This window comes from Mustelus asterias, chromosome 24 (genome assembly GCF_964213995.1).
Source record: "Mustelus asterias chromosome 24, sMusAst1.hap1.1, whole genome shotgun sequence".
NCBI classification, from domain to species: domain Eukaryota; kingdom Metazoa; phylum Chordata; class Chondrichthyes; order Carcharhiniformes; family Triakidae; genus Mustelus; species Mustelus asterias.
In genome coordinates this window covers 21,284,702-21,301,831 of record NC_135824.1, presented here as the reverse complement: position 1 = coordinate 21,301,831, position 17,130 = coordinate 21,284,702, and the positions used below count along the sequence as shown (strand labels likewise).

The 17,130-nt window shown below is 40.5% G+C and overlaps 1 protein-coding gene across 3 annotated transcripts in view; it reads right to left on the bottom strand.

Moving 5' to 3' along the window:
• The window catches only part of LOC144511260 (SHC-transforming protein 1-like), a 110,523-nt gene that overhangs the window by 14,306 nt on the left and 79,087 nt on the right, over window positions 1–17,130 (bottom strand). For 2 of the 3 annotated variants that reach the window (XM_078241402.1, XM_078241400.1), the window contains 8 exons: window positions 17,014–17,077; window positions 15,151–15,270; window positions 12,231–12,284; window positions 6,827–6,878; window positions 6,141–6,267; window positions 5,805–5,982; window positions 4,231–4,303; window positions 2,100–2,288 (listed from right to left, as the gene is read on the bottom strand). In XM_078241402.1, the coding sequence (XP_078097528.1) occupies window positions 2,100–2,288; window positions 4,231–4,303; window positions 5,805–5,982; window positions 6,141–6,267; window positions 6,827–6,878; window positions 12,231–12,284; window positions 15,151–15,270; window positions 17,014–17,077 (857 nt within the window). The remainder of the gene's footprint in view (window positions 1–2,099; window positions 2,289–4,230; window positions 4,304–5,804; window positions 5,983–6,140; window positions 6,268–6,826; window positions 6,879–12,230; window positions 12,285–15,150; window positions 15,271–17,013; window positions 17,078–17,130) is intronic. The other variant, XM_078241401.1, reaches the window with a different exon arrangement.

The following is a 17,130-nucleotide window of genomic DNA, read 5'->3' as shown; positions in this document are numbered from 1 at the left end:
AGCTGGAGTCATAGAGGTTTACAGCATGAGAACAGGCCCTTCGGCCCAACTTGTCCATGTCGCCCCTTTTTTTTTTAAACCCCTAAGCCAGCCCCAATTGCCCACATTTGGCCCATATCCCTCTATACCCATCTTACCAATGTAACTGTCTAAAGCTTTTTAAAAGACAAAATTGTACCCGCCTCTACTACTACCTCTGGTAGCTTGTTCCAGACACTCACCACCCTCCGTGTGAAAAAATTTGCCCCTCTGGACCCTTTTGTATCTCTCCCCTCAAACCTATGCCCTCTAGTTTTAGACTCCCCTACCTTTGGGAAAAGATATTGACTATCTAGTTGATCTATGCCCCTCATTATTTTATAGGCCTCTATAAGATCACCCTTCAGCCTTCTACGCTCCAGAAAAAAAAAGTCCCAGTCTATCCAGCCTCTCGTTATAATTCAAATCATCAAGTCCCGGTAGCATCCTAGTAAATCTCTCCTGCACTCTTTCTAGTTTAATAATATACTTTCTATAATAGGGTGACCAGAACTGTACACAACATTCCAAGTGTGGCCTTACTAATGTCTTGTACAACTTCAACAAGACGTCCTAACTCCTGTATTCAATGTTCTGACAAATGAAACCAAGCATGCTGAATGCCTTCTTCACCACTCTGTCCACCTGTGACTCCACTTTCAAGGAGCTATGAACATGTACCCCTAGATCTCTTTGTTCTGTAACTCTCCCCAATGCCCTACCATTAACTGAGTAAGTCCTGCCCTGGTTCAATCTACCAAAATGCATCACCTCGCATTTATCTAAATTAAACTCCATCTGTCATTCATCAGCCCACTGGCCCAATTGATCAAGATCCCGTTGCAATCCGAGATAACCTTCCTCACTGTCCACTATGCCACCAATCTTGGTGTTATCTGCAAATTTACTAACCATGCCCCCTATATTCTCATCCAAATCATTAATATAAATGACAAATAACAGTGGACCCAGCACTGATCCCTGAGGCACACAGCTGGTCACAGGCCTTCAGTTTGAAAAACAACCCTCTACAACCACCCTCTGGCTTGTCATCAAGCCAGTTTTGAATCCTTTTAGCTACCTCACCCTGGATCCTGTGAGATTTAACCTTATGCAACAACCTACCATATGGTACCTTGTCAAAGGCCTTGCTAAAGTCCATGTAGACAACATTCACTGCACTGCTCTCATCTACCTTCTTGGTTACCGCTTCAAGAAAACTCAATCAAATTTGTGAGACATGATTTTCCACTCACAAAGCCATACTGACTGTCCCTAATCAGTCCTTGCGTCTCTAAATGCCTGTAGGGCATTTAGAGAGTGTTAAAGGGGAAGTTACAAATTTGGCACCTGTTTCCCCACCCGACTTTCCTTTTGCTTGGGAAGGAGCACAGAACAGTTGGTCAATTCACTCCCATCAAATTTATGCCTCGTTCCCAAATTGACTATTGTGCTGATACTGAAAGTGCTAGAAGTACGCAAGAAATTAGTTGGCACCCAAATGAAAAAATAGAAACGGGAATTCTTTGACCTTGCCCGCTGGGATTCTCCGGTCCCACTGCAGTGAACCGAGATTTGGCTGAGCGCTAAATTCTCCATCCTTGCTGGCAGCTGTAGCGGGGCATGCAAGATCAGAAAATTTCAGCCAGGATCTTACTGGTGATGCACACATCTGCATGGAGTGAGATCTGCTATATTGGAATGCATCTGATAACACATAAATAGTGTAGGGTTGCATTAATATTTGAGTCTCTCGATAACCTTTACAAGGTGGGAAGGGAAAATTTGATTTTTACACTTTAAGCAAGGTAGAGTGCTTCAGATACTCTGACTTTGGTTATTCGAGGTTGAGTAAGTCGATAATGTCAATTGTACATAGTAGGTGGAAGGAAGGAGTGCAATGTGTTGAATATTTTTTTTAAAAATTCTTTCATGGGGTGTGAGCATTGCTGTTACGTTCTAAAATGGTTCAAATGAATAACCTATTCTTAAAGACATAACAGAGGCTTCTGAAACTTTGCATCTGTAGCAGTGTAACAATAAGCTTCAGTTTTGGCTGTAGATTCTTTGAATAAACTTACTTTGGTCATATGCATCCTTGCGCACATTGGCAAGGATATGTCCTGGTGCTCCATTCTTGGCAGAAGAGGAGGGGTTCTCCGTATTCTGTGTGTTCATGTAAGATGGATCATCAAAAAGATCAGATCTGCTGGTGGCTTTGATTGGCAGAATGTTTCTGTTTGTTTGTGGAAATCTAGTCCATGAATTGCCTGAAATATTAATTATGTAGGATCTTTATAGAAACAGACACAGAAATATAGAAAATAGGAACATGAGGAAACCATTCGCCCTTCAAGCCTGCTCTGCCATTCAACATCATCATCAAACTCAGTAGCCCGATCCTTCCTTCCCCCATATCCTTTTATCTTCTTCGTCTCAAGTGCTATATCTAACTGCGTCTTGAAAACATTCAATGTTTTGGCCTCAACTACTTTCTGTGGTAGCAAATTCCATAGGCTGATCACTCTCTGGGTGAAGAAACTTCTCCTCATCTCTGTCCTAAACCATCTACCCTGTATCCTCAGACTGCGACCCCTGGTTCTGGACACTGGAATGGGAACATCCTTCTTGCATCTACCCTATTATAAAATCATTTAAAGTTATGCTCTGACAAGCAAAGTGATCTTGGATACTGCATTTTTGAGTTCCAAACAGTAAGGTTAAAGCAATTTGGAATTTAAGTCAGCTCTTTATATGCAGATAAAATTAATGCCCGGATAAATCAACTTGGCATAAAACATCTCTATTCCTGGAAAACCTCTAGCCATGAGCAATGCAAGAGGAGATCCACTAATATGTTTTAAAACAAAAGTTGTGTGCCTTGTGTGTACCCATTTCATCACACCTTAAACAATCACAACTAAGGAGTCTGAAACATATCTATGATTCTGGTCACCCTATTATAGAAAATATATTAAACTAGAAAGAGTGCAGAAGAGATTTACTAGGAAGCTACCGGGACTTGATGGTTTGAGTTATAAGGAGAGGCTTGATAGACTGGGACTTTTTTCTCTGGAGCGTAGAAGGCTGAGGGGTGATCTTATAGAGGTCTATAAAATAATGAGGGGCATAGATCAGCTAGAAAGTCAATAGCTTCTCCCAAAGGTAGGGGAGTCTAAAACTAGCAGGCATAGATTTAAGGTGAGAGTGGAGAGATACAAAAGTGTCCAGAGGGGCAATTTTTTCACAGAGGGTGGTGAGTGTCTGGAACAAGCTGCCAGATGTAGTAGTAGAGGTGGGTACAATTTTGTCTTTTAAAAAGCATTTAGACGGGATATGGGCCAAATGCGGGCAATTGGGACTAGCTTAGCAGTTTAAAAGAAAAGGGCAGCATGGACAAGTTGGGCCGAAGGGCCTGCTTCCATGCTGCAAACCTCTATGACTCTAAGTAGCCGCTAGAAATAAAAACTACCAGTCACAAAAAGTTCTAAATTTAAAAAACAGTAGTAGGCAAACCACTCTCTGGGTGAAGGGGGCCAAAATAATACAAATGGAATGATTAACTTTAGCAGCATTGTGTATGTATAAAATGTCTCTCACAACATTCTGTACTGGTAGCCTGTATCACCCTCAGAAGGTTAGCATACAAGTAAATAGCGCTTTCCAGAGCTACTGTCAGCTTAAGGGACTCAAAGTATTAGACTAAAACCCTCAGGATTTTGTGTATGATTAAGAGTATTTATAAAGCAAGCCTGGATTTGCTGCTTATTTCACCACATGGATTGCAGTGGCTCACCACTACCTTCGAGGTCAATTAGAGATGGACAATTAGTGCCAGCGTTGCTCTCCCTTCTATCCACAAATAGAAATGTATAAGATTCAGTACCAAAACCTCTGTGGAAGTCATTATTACAAGTGGAGGGAACTGAAATTGTGTTTTAAGAATACAAGCAACAGAAAGCAGAAACATTGGAACTTTACCGAGGAACTATGGGTTAAAAGTGAAAATGACTATATTCAAATGTGGCATACTGCATGTACGACAAATTAAACTTTCATTGCATTGTTAAAATTCCATGAATATTTTGTAATTTGTTTGCTGAATTTCTTTCATTTATGCAAAAAGGCAGGGCCAAGGCCCCCAACGCCTCCACAAGATTCTGCAATGTAGACCAAATTTTACAATTTTAAACTGACAGATACATGACATACCTGCCATAATGATGGTTTGTTTCTGTGAATCTGAATAATTTTCATAAATGGCGATGGATGATGGGTTAGCACTCTGTAAAACAATGTATTCAATATTAAGGGAACGGCAAACTGTTTCAACACAAGTGTAACATATAAAAGGACTTTCTATATAACAATACTCCAGTCAGATTCAGTGCCCCTCACAGACAAGCATATCATATGAAAGGTGAAGCAGGAATCTCAAAATAAGGAAAGGAGGAACTCAATCCACAGTCTAGGGCATGGACTTTTAAAGATTTTTGAAAAATGGGACTTGCCACAGCCTCCCCACCCTCAGCTCTGCCCTCAACATTTGCCTGCTGAAGGTTGATACTTGTCTTGGTTGATACCTTCAGTGAGGCATCTTCTTCAATCTTTTGCTGCACCTTTTGCAGAATGTAATGGGCCCTTCTTGATGGCAATGATCCTCCCTACATATCCAGAAAACTGGATCAGGGTTCCGGTTATATATATGCTTCAGAAGGGCAAATGGAAGTTCTGCTCCACTAGGAGGTAAACCTGGGACTACAACTCTAATCTTGTTCATTGCATTTGGCACATGACCAAAGTGGCACAGTGGTTAGCACTGCTGCCTCACAGTGCCAGGGACCTGGGTTCGATTCCCGGCTTGGATCACTGTCTGTGCAGATCTGCATGTTCTCCCAGTGTCTGTGTGGGTTTCCTCCGAGTGCTCCGGTTTCTTCCCACAGTCCGAAAGACGTGCTGGTTAGGTGCATTGGCTATGCTAAATTCTCCCTCAATGTACCCGAACAGATGATGGAATGTGGCGACAAGGGGATTTTCACAGTAACTTCATTGCAGTGTTAATGTAAGCCTACTTGTGACAATAATAAATAAACTTAATGACCTGTAACAGCTTCAAAAGAACAAAAGAAAGTCCAGAAACCAGAGAGTTGAGACAAAAAGTAAGACTCAGGAAGATAGTTAAATTAAATTCAAAGTCATTAAATGGTTGGTGAAATTACCATGTTGGCAAAGTTGCTCTTTAGCCTTGCCTTTGTTTTATCTATTAGTCTGTTTAATGTTGACGATTCTTTGCAATATGTGCCTTGCTTATACATTATATATATAAATATTCACAAAAGACAAAGGGTGAGATTTTCTGCCCACCCCCACAGCATGTTTTGTGGCAGTGGAGGTGACCCACCATTGGCCAGCTGCTGGATTTTCTAATCCTGCTATTGTCAACGGGTTTTCCCGTTATTTGTACACTGGCGCCAGGGAACCCGCGGCAGGAGATCACCATTGGCAAGATTAGAAGACCCCGCCAGTGGGAATGGCCAGAAAAATCAGCAGAAGTCTTTCAAATTATTGCAAAATGACAGTCAGCTTTTTCAAATGAGAATGTTAATTGAAAGAATCTGAGATTCTATGAGTGGGATTTTCCAACCCCAAGACCGGAAATTCCCACCTGAACTTTAAATGGTCTGCCAAATGTTCAGTCCTGCCCACTACGATTCCCGTGACAGACAGGACAGAGAAATTCCCGCCCATTTTCCGACATTGACATTTTAGCAAAAACCATCTCTAACCTGTGGCAAGTCTCCATCCTTTTTCAATTGGTCATCATTACTGTAGGCTGCAGAGTCCTCTTCTACTTTTGCACTCTGAAGGATTCCGGTAGCTGCTGGTTTACCTGGGATTTCATTATAGTAGCCGTGGTTCTGATCCTCTTCACTTTCCACATTCCATATTGCAAGGCCTGGTCTTCTGCAATACAAGAATAGCAGCATTTGCAAACCACTTCATCATATCTTCTTGTTTCTGAACTTTTTAGTTTGTTATACTTATCAACATTTTGGAAATTCTTAAGCAAAAATTGCAACACCCGAATACATGTATTAAGTCGGACTTTAAACTGTATTGACCTTTCATTAGGTGTAATAACAACAGGGGAACTCTTCAAGTATTGTTTGAAGCGAAGTTCAAAAGCTTTTCCTATGGTATTTATAACGTCTTGGGCCAAATCATTGGAGCACTCCAGGATGTGGCAGGCTGGAAAGGAATGCAAAATGGGTTAGATTTTGCTTGTGAAATTGTACATTGGGGTGACTGAATATCAAATAGTAGAAAGTCACATAAATTCTACACTTTTAAATAAGCTCACTGTGAAATGATTGTATTTTACACTAATGTTCGATTATTGCTAAACAACATTAACACTGTTAATCAAGGACAGGAATCAAGTATTAATATTTAGCTCATTGTTTTCTTCTGCATTAGGTATATAGATAATTGAACATTATGAAATATTTAAGCAATAAATTAGAGTTGGACATATTCACAATGATCAATGCTGTGGGTAACTCAGGATTGCATACAATCATAGCATTCAATTTACTGTCTGTCTTTCTAATTATGCTGGTGATGTATTTTATTTTCCATATCCCGTGGAAAAAAAAGCAAACTGCATCATTGTTTGAAAATTGTAAAATTAGACAGCCTATACTTCAAGGATACTAATACAGTGTAATAGCCAGAATGAGTATCATTAGATTTGTTGGAATGCAATGTGCAAAAGAAATTGCTGACAATCCCAAGAGCTGTTACGTACCTCTTTGATTTACTGGATCTTTGGCAACATAAGCAACATAATCAGTTGTGTCCTAAAATAGAGAGATTTATGGTTAACACTTGTAACATGTGGCAAAAATGAGTTCAGCGGCATTGTAATAATACATCTGAAATTTAGTATTAAAATACAGGAGCACTTCCACAATGGTATTGGAGTAAAGGATTTGGACACATAGGAAAACAGAGAGGGCTCTATATGCATCGTAACACAAACCCCTCGCAGATAAAAAGACCAAGTCAGCTTGAAATCTGAAATAAAAGCACGAGTATTAGAAATATACAGCAGGTTTGCCAATGCCTGAAAGAGAAAGCTCACTATGTTTCACACAGGAGTTTCTAACAGATTTGACATGGTCTGGCAGGCAATGTTTCACTGAATTGCGTGGGTGCATGGGGCTGTGCAGCAATCTCAACGTACCACACAATGCAACAAACAGGCCACACAAAAAGTAAAAATAGGGGAAACATTGCTGACAAAACAGTATGGGGTTCCACTGACTGACCATGCCAATTCTGATGAAGGACCTTACCCAAAATATTCACTCAATTCTCTTTCAGATGCTGAATGACCTGCTATGCGTTTGTAGCATTTTCCATTTTCATCTTGTTTTTAAAATTATTCAGGGACTCCTGTGTGCTAATGAATAAATGACTGCAATTTGCACGCCTTGATCTTTGCAGCTGTGTGTCCCACCAATATAAAGTGAGGTAATAAAATTATCAACAAGACTCCACTGCCAAACAAATCGCAGACGCGCCGCCCATCGAGATAATCACAAAGCCACAGTCTCTGAAAGCTTCTAAAATTAATTTCAATCATTTGTAATTAAAAACAATCACTAACAAGTGAAAGCAATATTAATCAATTGACAGGAAATAAATATCCATGTCTGCAGTGCAAGTAAAGATAATCACTGACAAATCAGCAATGAATCATGAAGGAAGTGGCACTTGGGGAGGGAAGTGTTTGTTCAGAACTCAGATGCCTCAGTAAATCAGCGATGTGGCTCTGACACTTCCTTGATGATGTTTAATGTTTGCAGCTCTAATCAGCATAAGTGGATTTTTTTCTCATTTCCTTTCTCTTTTTGTGTTAATACAGTAAGTCGAGGTCAAATATTAGAACAAATGTTCCTTAAAGAGAGTTCGAATTGCTCTAATAAAATCTCTTATTTGCCAATCAAAATATTTGCATTAGTCCAACTGTAGTGATTGCTATTCCCACTGCAATAGCTTTGGAAACAGAAATCCTTTTTGGATTTCATCAAATTAATTTCCATTTTATATATTGTCTCTGGGATTATTTATAATTTATCTTAATTTACATTTGCTGGGTGAGTGGGATCATCTGTCCATCAAACATCTTGATGGATACCATTGTTACTGCTGCCTAGATGACCTGTCGTGTTGAATTTTTAAAAGATGTAGGAAGGGTTCACCTCCCCAGCTCGCTTTTTGACATGCACTTGGACCCAACTAGGACCTAGCAAACAATCTCCAGTGACATCCTCATCAAGGGTTAAGTTCAGGTGTCCAAGCTAAGCGCCCAACTCTCTTCACTTTTGTCTTGTTTTCAATAGAATGCTGGAGCCAAGCTTGCAAGTATATACTTGAAAAAAAATTATCTCCAGAAAGGTAATGGCCAAATCTTACCCATACACATTTCAGTAGACAGTGACAGTCTCACATATGTTAAGGTTTGTCCAATGACACACCTGTGAAGTGCATTGGGATGTTGATAATGTTAGGGACATTCGATTGAAGTACAAGCCATTGTTATAACCAAGGTGGTAAAGGATACCTTAGCTGTTTATTTAGTAGAAGTATGCTCATTAGTTACCAGAGCATTATTTGTGATTAATTTTACATTTTTAATACTTCAAATGCAGCCTGAACTCTGCACTGGAAAACCTGTGCTTCAACTATCAGAGTAAATGTACTCTCAGTCAGTGCGATGGTTATTGAAGAGAACTTTCAAAGTAGGCTAACCGTCTCCAATTTCCAAATAGAATTGCGATGGAATATCATCCCAGTCCTTGATAATGGAACAATTAAAAAAACTCAATAAATAGTGGAGAAAACAATCTTTCAAACTGAGATAGTTTAACTGTGGAATGCTTTCTAGATCATAGCTAGAAGGTTCTTCAAAATCTCACTGAGGAAATATCATTAGTAACTCGCCAGGGCTTCTTCAACAACACCTTTCAAACCTGCGACTTCTACCACCTACAAGTACAAGGTCAGCAAACACGTGGGAACATCACCACCTGCAAGTTCCCTACAAGTTTAACTAACTTGCTGGAGTTTTGTGAGGTGGTAACAGAGAGGGTCGATGAGGGTAATGCTGTTGATGTGGTGTACTCAGACTTTCAGAATGCATTTGATACGGTGCTACACAACAGACACAAAGTTCATGGAATAAAAGGGAGAGTAGCAATCTGGATACATAATTGTCTGAATAATAGGAAGCAGAAAGTAATAGTTAATGGATATTTTTCAGGCTGGAGGAATGTTTGCAGTGGTGTTCCCCAGGGGTCGGTATTAGGACCTTGGCTTTTCCTGATATACATTAATGATCTAGATCTTGATATGCAGGGAAGAGTTTCAAAGTTTGACACAAAATTTGGAACTACTGTAAACTGTGAAGAGGACAGTGTAGAACGTCAAAAGGCCATATACAAATTTGTGGAATTGGCAGATAAAGTTCAATGCAGACAAGTGTGAGCTGATCCATTTTGATAGGAAAAACATGGAGACACAATATAAAATAAGAGTAAAATTCTAAAAGGGGTGCAGGAGCAGAGAGACCTGGGTGTATAGGTGCATAGATTATTGAAGGTGGCAGGACAGGTGGAGAGAGCAGTTAATAAAGTATATAGTATTCTGGGCTTTATTAATAGGGGGATAGGAAAAAAAGAGCAAGGAGGTTATGCTGAGCTTATACAAGACACTAGTTAGACCTCAGCTGCAATATTGTGGTCAGTTCTGGATGCCACACTTTAGAAAGGATCTGAACGCATTGAAGAGAGTGCGGAAGAAGTTTACAAGAATGGTTGCAGGGATGAGAAACTTCAGTTATGAGGATAGATTGGAGAGGTTGGGACTGTTTTCCTTTGAGAGAAGAAGGTTGAGAGGAGATTTGATGGAGATATTCAAAATCATGAGGAGGCTGGACAGAATAGATAGGGAGAAACTGTTCCCCCTTGTAAAAGGATCAAGAACGAGAGGGCACAGATTTAAGGTGATTTGCAAAAGACACAAGTACACAGTGTGGTGGAGACACCTTCAACCGAGGCGTTCAAGTAGGCATTAGATGACTACTTGAATAGAAACAGTATGCAGGGGTATGGGGAAAAGGCAGGGAAATGGCACTAAGCCATAATGCTCATTTGGAGAGCCGATGCAGACATGGGCCAAATGGCCTTCTTCTGCACCATAACAATTCTGTGATAATCCTGACTTGGAACTGTAATCACTATCCCTTCATCATAACTGGGTCAGAATCCTGGAACTCCTTCCATAATGCAGGTGTACCCACACAACAGGGACTGCAGCAGTTCAAGGTGTGGAGATGCCGGCGTTGGACTGGGGTAAACACAGTAAGAAGTTTAACAACACCAGGTTAAAGTCCAACAGGTTTATTTGGTAGCAAAAGCCACGGCTACCAAATAAACCAGTTCAAGGCAGCAGGTCTCCATCATCTTCTCCAGGGCCCTAATTGCCAGTAAAAGCCGTTCATTTACAGTCAAGACAAAAAAATGTCCTGCCCTGCTTACAAAGTTCTAAACCACTAACTCAGAATCCCTACAGTGGAGAAGGCGGCCATTTGGCCCAACAAACCTGCACTGACATCAATCCCAACCAGGCCCTATCCCCATAATCCCACATATTTACCATGTTAATCCCCTGACACTAGAGGGCACTTTAGCATGGCCAATCAACCTAACCCGCATATCTTTCGAATGTGGGAGGAAACTGGAGCACCAAGAGGAAACCTACACAGATATGGGGAGAACATGCCATATCCACACAGACAGTCACCCGAGGCTGGAATTGAACGCAGGTCCCTGACGCTATGAGGCAGCAGTGCTAACTACTGTGCCACCGTGCTGTGGAGGGTGTTACATCTTGTGGTTCTCAGAAGTTCAAAATAATCCCCCTTTAAGACTAAATTGATGGAGTTTCATCGAATGTGCCTCTCTGATTCTCTCATTTTCCACATGCAGACACTTTGTTTGACATACAGATTATAGTGCAGTAGTCAGTGATATGGCACTCTGGATGCAGTTGCATGAACATATAGTTCCGAAATCTTTCTGGAATAACATAATATAACAGAGGAGCAATTCTTTTTGGAAACAGGAGTCATTTATATTATATGCTTAGTATAACTCTGACGTGCAGCCTCTATTGTACAAGATAAATATGATTGCAGATACGATTGCACCTTTTTCACAAAAAGCACAATCAATAGCAATTCTGCCATTTTACTCAACTAGTGTTTATTGCTTTGTGGGGTTAATGACAGAAATCCAAACCACCGCCCATAATCTAAACTCCTGTGCTTCTTTTGCACATTTGCAAATATCAGAAACAATTTTGTTATTCTGCAAAATTAGCTGTACTGCCAACTATGTTCATTTGTAAACACCACTGCCTAAACAGTGTGATTTTTAAAAAATATACCATTTTGAGAATATTTTCATGTAACCCAATTCATCACGGGGGGGTGGGGTGGGGGGACAATGTTTTTTTTAAAACTCTATAATATTTTACATTAAGATCTAGAAAGTTGATTTACTAATCAACTGGATTATATCTGGCTCTAGATAAGTGGCACAATGGCAGGCACCGCTGCCTCACAGCACCAGGGACCCAGTTCAATTCCAATCTTGGGTCACTGTTTCAATGGAGTTTACACATTCTCCCTGTGTCTGTGTGGGTTTTTTCCCACAGTCCAAAGATGTGCAGTTTAAATGAATTGGCCATGCTAAATTGCCCCTTGGTGTCCAAAGAGATGTAGGATAGGTGGATTAGCCATGGTAAGTGTGTGGGGTTACAGGGATAGGGCGGAGGGGAGGGCCCGGGTAAAATGCTCTTTTGGAGAGTTGGTGCAGACTCGATGGACCTCCTGCACTGCAAGAATTCTAGTTTGGTTGCAGGGATAGATACGACGGTGACTTCACACGTTAGCTACTATATCATGCAGTCGAGGAGATGCAGACAGGTGGGGTGGTAAGGGAAAGTAGCGACATTCAACATTAATAAAAGCAAAATACTGCAGATCACAATATCCCATTACCAACAACATCCAGTTCAAGACATACATTTCCTTCTGCAAATATAATGATGCATCATAATCGGATATGAGATGATGTACTCACTGGATCTCCTCCAGAGGCAAATGAGACTGACTGCATGTGGTGGTTGGCAATGATCTGTAAAACAAAAAAGCACTTACCAATCTAGAACTGGATTTCTGACATTTATTTTCTAGTTTAAAATAACCCCTAAACCAAACATGCAGATTGAGGCCAGAATGAATTAGAAATTAGAATTTTGATTTTTTTTTTTAAGGTAAGCACTTTGTCAGTAAATCAACAAACATGGTTCAGTCAGCAAAGAGGAAGAGTTTCACTTAATAAAGTAACAATGATGGTAAGTTAGGAAAATTGAAGTGAAGCATAAGGGGAGAGAGAGTAAATGAGGCAGCTGAAGTTTTAGCATTACCAAACTTTTGGAGAAGTATATTGGGAAGTAACCAGAGAAAGCTGTAATGCAGGAATGCTTCAGAAACAAGGAGCCCAATTTTAACTCTAAGTGAATGAGGTTTGAGTGAATTAAAATTGGGCCTAGTCTTTCTCCTGGGCACTTTGCAGCTCTTGGATCTGAATTTTTATTTTATCTGTGTGCAAATATGTTCACATTTCAGGTAACATCGTTCATTAGATAACACCAGGGTCCAGAGATTCAGTCAGTACTGGGGCAATGTCTTGTACTTCTTTATCCTCTGCTTCAAGCATTTTCCCTTTGAATTTCTGCCCCCTTGCATCTCCAGTTTATTTCCCCCTTTCCCCCAATTTCCCCAGGCTTTCTCTTTATCCTTTCAGCACCTCAGTTATTAGCATATTCTTCTCTCATTTCAATGTCTTTTTAGTGCTTTACTAAGACGAACATTTTATATCAAAAGTTAGGCAGCTTGTAGGTCATCTAACCCACCACTGATCTGATTGACAGACATCTTTTATCTAATACTCTTTTCTTTTGCATTTTCTTTCAGGCATTTTGCATTCCATCTGATATGTACAACCAACGTAAATGCTGCACAAGTAATGAATTACAAAGTGGAGGATGACTCATCTGCTTTGTCTTGCATAACAGTCACCTTGTACATCATAACCAACAAAGGTAACCAAAGCTTGCTTCAGGTTCTTTATATTCTTTGATGGGTGAATAAGGCATGTGTTCTGTACTTTAAACATTATATTTTGGTTACAGTTACAATTCTACTCTGGAATTCTACCACCTCACCCGCCATGGAATCGAAGCGGGCGAGGGGCGGACAATAAAAATGTCCGTTGACCTCGAGCGGGAATTTGCGGTCTCGCTCGAGCAAGGCTGTAAATCCCATCACTAACATTGCTCATATCCTTCTCCTCCAGTTTACAGTGTATTTATAAGGAGTGGTTTATCCCATTCCATGACATTGAAGTGTTCTCAGAGCCCAGTAAACCCAGACTACTCTCCGGACCCTCACGCCAAAAGTTCAGTTCTGGGACAGGCCTATAAAAGTCCAAAGCTTCCCGTCTTGAGTTAAAAGGCAGGAGGAATAAAGGAGTTTGTTGCAAAGAAAAATAAGTTTATTTTGTAGTGTTGTTGGAAAAGATGGGGTTCACTCCTATCAATACAATAAATTGGATATTATTTCATGCCGGTAAAAGAGGCAATCCAATTGCTAATTAAGTGGTGGCACGGTGGCACAGCAGTTAGCGCTGCTGCCTCACAGCACCAGGGACCCAGGTTCAATTCCAGCCTTGGGTGACTGTGTGGAATTTGCAAATTCTCTCCGTGGCTGCATGGGTTTCCTCAGGGTGCTCCAGTATCCTCCAAAGATGCGCAGGTTAGGTTGATTGGCCATGGTAAATTGCTCCTTCGTGTTGAGGGCACTAGCAAGGTAAATATGTGGGATTAAGGGGATAGAGCCTGGGTGGGACTGTTGTCGGCGCAGACTCAATGGGCCAAATGGCCTCCTTCTGCACTGTAGGGATTCTATGATAATTTTGAGTCCCAATTTCTGATTTACTTTGCATTTTTTGCTGAGTGGCTATAACAAACATGAGAAATGATTATCTATCTGTTCTGTATCCTTTTTCTTTGCTATGAGTCGATCAATACAAAATTGTGGAACTGTAAACAAATATCTTCAAAAGGTGCCAATTAGCTTGGCATGTACACACTGTAATTAAATAGGCCTATAAGTGAAAACAGAAATAATGGCAAGTTGAGATAGGTTTTAAGTTACTAGGCAACAAGTTAAATGTAATATGCTCAGTATTCTGGCTATTTTAAGTATACAACTGGAGCAATCTAAACCAGGGAAGAGGAATTTGATGCAGTATCCATTTTAGACAAATTGCTATCAGGAAGATAGCATGCCATTAACAGAAAAAATTAGGACAAAATTATTTCTCGGCAAGCTTTGGCAGATATAAATTCATGTACAGGATTTGAGCATCGCTGGCTGGACCAGCATTTATTGTTCATTTCTAACTGCCCTTCATTTCAGAGGGCATCAACTACGTTGCTGTGGCTCTGGAGTCACATATAGACCAGATTGGGTAAGGATGACGGATTCTTTCCCTAAAGGACATTATAGTGAACAAGATGGGCTTTTAAGACAATCGACAATGATTTCATGGTCATCGTTAGATTTTTAATTCCAGATGTTTTTATTGAATTCAAAGTTCACCATCAGCTGTGGTGGGATTTAAACCCGGGTCCCCAGATCTTGCCCTGGGTCTTTGGATTACTAATCCAGTGACAATACCACTACACCACTGCCTCACACCCACTGACAGGAGTGGTATACTGTGGCTCTGCCATCCAGTGCCTTTACTAGGCAGTCAACCCCCCAGTAGCATTGTAAATGGCACGAGCAGTCACCAACTTTATGCAAATGCTCCTGAGGTCTGGACAGGGCAGACTACCCACTGAAGACACATAACCAATATCATGCAGTTTACTTCATCACCAAGTGTTAAAATCACCCTCATAAAGATATCTCAGTTCATGAGAAACCCTTACCTGCTTGGAGTGTGGGATCATCAAGTTGAGGCTGCTTGTAGAGATGCTCATTACGATGTTCATTCCTGCAAACTGGAGGTTACTTTTCCCCAAGATGGTAGACAACCCTTTACTGGGAGGCTGCAATTACAAACATGGCCAAAGTAATTTGTCTCCTAAATATTTATTCCTTAAATTTTTGTAAAAGGCAGGAAGGTAAACTTTGTCAACATGATTGGTGTGCTAAGGTGATTGTTATATTTTGGCTAGGTCACCATGGAGAGATGCTGAGTGAAGCCAGGGATTTCCTCAGATGGTGGGAGGGTGAAATAGTACCTCAAGGCCAGTGTCCCGTCATCAGATTCCCTTTATTTATGAACTCAATTCCATTCCTAAGAGTACTTCAGATACAAAGTCAGAATCCAGAGTTTCAGTAGCCTTGATGCTCCAATCAGGGAGCTCATACTGCAAGAGACCAACCTCATGAGCCTCATTGAGGGCATTGCAGAGGGAAAATTAGGAGTCCCCATTGTTGAAGGGATTTCTAAATAACAATGGTACAGTATGGTCGAAGGTCGCCAGTCCTCTCGACCATGGAATTGTACCCAGGTAAAGGAAAGTCAAATACCTTATAAAAAACTGGAAATTAAATATTAATTAACCTGCACCATTTAAATAGTCCATCTAAATAATGCAATCATATCAACTTTAGACACAAAAATATCCTTAAAAGGGAGAGAGGTTCCAACTGTGAAATTCATTATTTTCTGCAGCCTTTCACCCTTCCTGCGACCTATAACTTTTTAAAAGTTAGTTTGGGGTCACACAACATCTACTTCTTGATTTATGAAGCGTTCCTTCCTTCTCTTTTCACCTTTGACTATGTCTTGGTCTCCACATAGTTTATTATTTTCATAATGGATTGAGATAACTAATGAAAGGGATCAGACACTCTTTATGCTCACTCAGCAGATGGTGATGTAGGTAGTCATTTTCTAGTCAGAAAGAAAGGAGGTTCAGTTCGAGGACTCTTGTCCGCTTTGGCTTGGAGTTTTAGACCAAACTTTCAAAGGACAGTCATAGAACTATGGAATCCCTACAGTGCAGAGGGGCCCTTTGATCCATCGAGTCTGCACTGACTCTCTGACAGGTTCCTGTGAACCTGGACTTTCTAATCTGGGGACAAGTAAGCTGAGCAGCATGGTGGCACAGTGGTTAGCACTGCTGCCTCACAGCACCAGGGACTTGGGTTCAATTCCTGGTTTGGGTGACTGTCTGTGCAGAGTCTGCATGTTCTCCCTGTGTCAGTGCGGTTTCCTCCGGATGCTCCAGTTTCCTCCTACAGTCCGAAAGACGTGTTGCTTAGGTGCATTGCCATGCTAAGTTCTCCCTCAGTGTACCCGAACAGGCACCGAGTGTGGCGACTTGGGGATTTTCACAGTAACTTCATTGCAGTGTTAATGTAAACGTTACTTGTGACGAATAAATAAACTTTAATAAATAAAACATAGACCAGTGAACTGCAGACTGAATGATACAGTTTGTTGGTCTATATGGGAGCAGTAATACTAATGGGAATGGTGAATATTAGATATCAGAACCCCCTAAAGGACAGTGACCGATACCAATTGGCTCAATCATTGGAAGACAAAAGGGAAATATTCATTTTTTAGAGAATAAATTACAAATTAAATTGATTATTATATGAATTTCTCAATCAAGTTTCTACTTTAGAATTCATGTGCTATATCGTATAATTTGTTTGATTACAAAAGAATATACAAACTCAGCATAATCCAAAGTGGCCCACACTTGTGCCTGCCACATCTAACATTGATTTACATGATCATTATTAAAAAGTATACATGCTGGGACAATATTTACCTTTCTTCTCCTCAAAGCTCCTTTTGCACCTGGTACAGCTTCACACACTCTGCTTATTGCTTCTCTGTGGAATAGAAATCATTGCAATTATTGATAAGTGACGTTAAAAAATAAACT